At 43.0% G+C, this 5,333-nt stretch overlaps 1 protein-coding gene across 1 annotated transcript; it reads right to left on the bottom strand.

Moving 5' to 3' along the window:
* Window positions 1-383: 383 nt before the first annotated feature.
* On the bottom strand, window positions 384-1,484 carry LOC137951065 (major pollen allergen Ole e 10-like). The gene is made up of 2 exons (XM_068797627.1): window positions 801-1,484; window positions 384-717 (listed from the first exon to the last, which is right to left on the bottom strand). Exons 1-2 carry the CDS (start codon window positions 1,405-1,407, stop codon window positions 686-688), a joined length of 639 nt encoding a protein of 212 aa, XP_068653728.1. The 5' UTR covers window positions 1,408-1,484; the 3' UTR covers window positions 384-685.
* Between the last annotated feature and the right edge of the window lie 3,849 nt (window positions 1,485-5,333).

Below are 5,333 nucleotides of genomic sequence, written 5' to 3'. Positions count from 1 at the left end.
AAAGGATTGCTGAGCGAGAGCTCTGACGGGTTCCTACAACAGGAAGGTCTGATACCATGTTAAAACCAGTGTGCTAAAAGGTTCAAACCTATTAGGAAAACAACCTCACGGATCTTATACAAGGATTGGCCCGGTCAATACAAGCAAATATTCCAACACTCTCCTACACGGGGAAAACCCAGGACAAATTCTTGGAAAAACCCAGGACAAATTTAGTGGGAGTGGGATTCGAACTCGGGACCAACCTGTTCTGATACCGTGTTGAAATCAGTGTGCTAAAAGGTTCGAACCTATTAGGAAAGCAACCCCACGGATCTTATACAGGACTGGCCCGATCGATACAAACAAATATTCCAATATACCATGTATAAGAATCGGAAAAAGAAAAAAATTTGTCGTACTATTCATTAATGAGGAATAAAGTATTTATAGAGTTTACAAAGACCGTAGCGATTACAACTCTTCAACTACGTGACATAGCTGAATACAACATTATAGTTTGAGTTTGAGTCTATCTCAAACTTGTATTTCAACCGACCCTTATCCTTATCCCTATCACTATAGACTATAGTCCCACTTTATCATTCAGTTTCCATTTCATGTATAAAAAAAATCACCTATTCTGTGTCTATCATTCTCCCCTCAAAACACGAGAATGGTTTCCAAAGCAGCATCTTCTGTTTGATCAGTAGTAAATGAAACGACACTCGTCAAAGCCTGTAACAGATCAAACAGCGACATGAGAGAGAAGTACAGATAAAACAAGAAGAACCCATTTCGAGAAGGAGGCGATTTCTTACTTGGGTCTTGAGTGATCAGCATGGCGATGCCGCCGAAATCACAAGTCCCGCCGGCGGCTTTGGTCCTCTGCCAGTAGCTGTTGAAAGCCAAGGAGGCATGTGAGAGCAGAGTGTCCGGCTCGTAGCACGATCCGTCTGGCTGAATCGACTGGCAATCCGCACCAGAACCGCAAGCGTAGTTCATGGCCTCTTGGATGATCGGGTCCGGCACCGTTGGCTTCGCCACGCACCAGAGCGTGATTCCGGAGCCGGAATATGGCGGCGGCGGCACAGCAGGTGGCGGAAAGACCACCGGAGGCAAGAAGTATGGCGGACCCGGCACGTAGCCTTCCGGTGGGCCAGGCACGTAACCTTCTGGTGGGCTGGGACCCACCGAAGGTGGGGTGGGCATATATTCCTCTGGAGGACTGGGTATGGTACCCGGAGGACTCGGCACATACTCCGGCGAATTGGGTAGTCCGGGAGGGACCGGAGTCAAGATTTCAGAGGGTGGCGGGGGCGGTTCAGAGACGATGTCAGGGGTTGGTGGGGACGTAGTCGGTGGGGTCGGGTTGGGAGTAGGGAAAGAAGGGGGATTTATAAAAAAGGAAGGGCTATTTTGGGGCATTGCAAGTGGGGCCTCGTAACCGTAAGAATCATCCAACGGAGGCAACGAGAATGGAGAATCTGCGGCCGGATCAACGCCTAATCTTTGCAACGGTCGTATCTTCCTGAGAATCTCGAAGGAAGAATCTTCCCCTTGTAAGGGGCCTCGCCGCGCGCGAGATGCCTTGAAGTGCATCTCGTTCCTTGCATCTGCATCACCAGAATCAGTGAATCCATCAGTGTTCCAGATAACTGTTTTCAGACATTAGAGATGAACATCTGCAAGAGGGTCCCAGTTTTTTCAGTGGGATCCATCAACATCATCTCTTCTCGCTGAGAAGGGACTGTCTTTCCGATGCAGACCATCTGAATGTCCATCAATATTTTACCGACACATCCGAAACGTCTCGGAACTTCAACTCGAAATAGGCTAAACATCTCGGGAAAACGAGCAAGACTCAGAAGCGTACCACATTGCAGGAGGAGAGTAGCAGCCACAGAAAGATTGAGCAATACAAAACAAAACTTCATGGCATGTAAATTTTGGTTTTGATCTTCTGCAGAGCTGCAATTGTAGACACCCTTCTCTTCTTTTCAACACGGGAAGAAGATGAATCAAGCTCAAACCCAGAAACAAGCTCTGGTGATAAATATAGCCTCGGCCGGCAATTTAAGAATCATGTGGAAAAAAAAAAAGAGAAAAAGCGCCATGGAGGCCGGCAATAAAGTTGGGTTGGCAGTGGCAGTGTAGCCTTAAAGATTGATTCTTTCTCCATCCCAGGTTTCTTCTGTAACTTCTCTGAGGGAACTGAAAGAGCGACGACTGATACTGCCTTTCTGGCCTTTATTTGATTAGTCTGGATTACTGGGTGGGCATATGTGCTGCCTTGAGAATGGAGGAATTACTTTATGTTTTGCTTAAGCTCTACTCAACAACGTCTAGAATTCTTCTGAAAGAAGACTATTTATCATGAAACTTCCTAGTTCTCTCATGAGCTCACTTTGCTTATGGAGTCGGCTCCTTCTCTTCATCCTTTTGCTGCAACTCCTCTGACCTGTTTCATTTTGTTAAGGTTTAGTTGACTTTGGTTCATCTGTAAGTGTTATTTATTAGTTTCAGTAATTAGAGATGATAGACGAGAGGAAGGAAAGGTGACACTGGTTTTCTACGTGGCCTGCGAAGGAACTAATTGTGCAGCTACAGAAAATAAAATTTTCTCATTTGGATTTTTGCACTTACGCCTACTTGATTAATTTTTTCTATGATTTCGTATAGGTACATGTTATACATATATAATCTGGGTATAAGTGGATCATGAATGAAAGATTATATAGCAAAATAATGGTAGATTAGTCTTTTAAGGTAGATTATAAGTCTAAAGAGAAAGCTCCCTGGTTGTACATTATAGAATTAGACAATTTAACGAAAAGAAGATGGTTCAATGGGGTATTCAAAACCCTTACTCGTTTTGCTTTTGTAGTGTCTTTTCATTTTTCTTGCCTGAGCTCTCCTTCATCTTCCATTGTTAGAGCTCGTTGTTGCTGGTTGGGTTACATTAAGAGAGTCTTAACAATTGGTATTAAAGTTGGTTTTGATCCGCAAACTAAAGAAGAAGACCTTGTTGTAGGTTGGTAAAATCTATGACAAAGCAATCAAGAGATTAGTTTACATTGGTTACCAAAAAAAAAATCTCTTAATTAACTTGGTTATGCAAATCAAGGAATTGATTTGATATATCAAGTCAATTTCTATCCTTGAGTGAAGATCCAAATACATTCCTTAGCCTATAAATAAACAATATATATATAAAACATCACTTTGACCCATTAAAATTTCTCCATCTCTCTTTTCGTGCGAGGATTTGGCTTCTAGAGCATAACCTGTATAAATGTAGTTGGTTGGATGCTAGAGTATCTAAAAAGTTCTTTACATAATCGTGTACTAGAGAAATATCCATTTGATCCACAAGAAGAAAAATTAAGAAATTGATAGTCGAAAAGCTTAGAGTTATGTAATTTGAGTGTTATTAATTTAATTAGTTTATGTTTTCTATATCTTCTTCAATCTTACTAGAGTGAAGAGTATAATTATAATATTATACTTTTATCATTTATAAATAGAGTTTTAAGGGGGAGGGTTGGACCAAATCCATAACCCATTCTTCTTCCTGTTTTCTCCCCAAAGTGTGTTCTCTCCATTACCTGAGATGTAATCCATGGAGTCCTGAAAATCAACATGGTATCAAAGCATTGATTTTCAGGACTCATGTAGCTATCTTTGTTTTAAAATTCCAATTTTGCTATCTGCTTGGATTATTACTGTTGCCCATTCCGAGTTGATCTCCCAAGTCATCCAAGTTACTTCATCTCCATTTACTACTGTCATTTGCCATGGCTCTTCGAGACAATGGTGAAGGCCCGACAAGAAGAGCACTAAAGCTGATCTAGTGATTTCCAGTAATCTGCACGGGTGGTGGTATCTCTTCTCGTCGAAAGATCATATTATGTCAGATCATTATTTCTACGACAGCAGATTACAGCCATTACCTAGTCAGCTGGTTGGTCTGGCTGATAATCGGTTCTCTGTCAGTTGCCATTACTTATGCTCGTTGCTGAGGGAGTTCTACTAAATCAGGAGTCATAGAGAGCATCCAAGAGATTCATGCTGTTTGGATTCGACACCACTGTAAATTGTAATTTTTTCCATCACGGGATGCCTCGGCACTACTGTGACTACTGCGATACATACCCGACGCATAATTCTTCTTCTGTTAGAAAACAACACAATTCTGTTTATGCCATGGGAAACTCTAATCCTTTGTAAAGTTTAGCATTTCAGGCCAAGCCCATGCTGCACAGTTGTCCAGCGGTACTCGTATCTTGCTGGTATTGCCATCGGAAGTCGTATCTAGCCAACTCCCTTCGCTGGCTCGTCTTCCTTCCTTCAACATTCCTCTGTCTCGCAGTTGCCGTTGCCGTTGCCGTTGCTCGGACTCAATCTCGGCATCATTCCTTGCTGATGCAAATTTGGAGGCGTAATTAGCCAACTCGGAGCATTGTCATTACTTGCTCTATTTGCTCTGCTTGATCCAGCCTGGTTGACGTGTTTTGGCTCCAGTCATTCCGAGTTGATCTTCTATTTCTGGAAGTTACATCTTTGGCACCTACTACCATCTTCCCGCAATTGATTGTTGTTGCGTTGTTCGATTTGTATCCCGCTTCTGCGTTGCTGTTTTCAGAAACATTTGGCTTCTCTAGTCTTTCCATACCGAGAATCAGATCCTCAATCTTGGTCCAGCCTGGTATCTCTTCCATCCTGAGCGTTGCTGTCACGTAGATGTCTCCTTCGCTGTTTCTATCTCTGTCTTCCTTCCAGCGAGTACCCAGCTGGTTTGATCGTCACTTACCGAATACCCAGTTGGTTTTAATCATCACTTACCAATTGATTTGTCATTGATTTTTTGGCTTATCCCATCTTCAACTTTCTGCTATTATTAGATCAGCGTAGATCAAGTCCTCAACGCCGGTGATTGAGTAGAGTGATCTTCGCCGGAGCCGTGATCTTTGCTCTATTGCATTGTTTTGAATCAGTGGTATCATCGTTGATCGTTAGATATCAAAATCTCTACCGCTTCGTTGTTGTTTCTGGAAGACGAATTCTCGGCTCAAGGACTACTATCTCTGTTACCGCTGAGTTATCGCCCAGTTATCTGCTTATAGTTTTTCAGACATCGCCATTGCAAGACAGTATGGTACTCTCATTCGGCTGGTGGAGAGAGAATCAAGCGTTTGATGAAAGGGAAGAGACGAGTGACCATACAAATTATGTTCCTCCCAGGTTAAGTCGGGTCAACTCGGAATCACGAGTTAGCCTGGCTCGGTCATCTCAACTCGGGCGCTTGACTCAGTCAGAGTCTTCCACTCTACTCGGTACCTGACTCGCCTTGA

The sequence above is a fragment of the Aristolochia californica genome, unplaced genomic scaffold (assembly GCF_029961685.1).
Source record: "Aristolochia californica isolate CCGP_79_NKW_82.1479 unplaced genomic scaffold, dmAriCali1.0.hap1 SCAF_15, whole genome shotgun sequence".
Taxonomy (NCBI): domain Eukaryota; kingdom Viridiplantae; phylum Streptophyta; class Magnoliopsida; order Piperales; family Aristolochiaceae; genus Aristolochia; species Aristolochia californica.
Note: the sequence above shows the minus strand (reverse complement) of the source record. Positions and strands in the feature narration are given on the sequence as shown.

What these genes read in the sequence shown, in the direction of transcription:
- LOC137951065 (XM_068797627.1), bottom strand. Translation starts at nt 1,407, where the DNA reads ATGCCCCAAAATAGCCCTTCCTTTTTTATAAATCCCCCTTCTTTCCCT. An exon ending in GCTGATCACTCAAGACCCAA is followed by an intron (nt 718 to 800) that starts GTAAGAAATCGC and finishes GATCTGTTACAG; the next exon opens with GCTTTGACGAGTGTCGTTTC.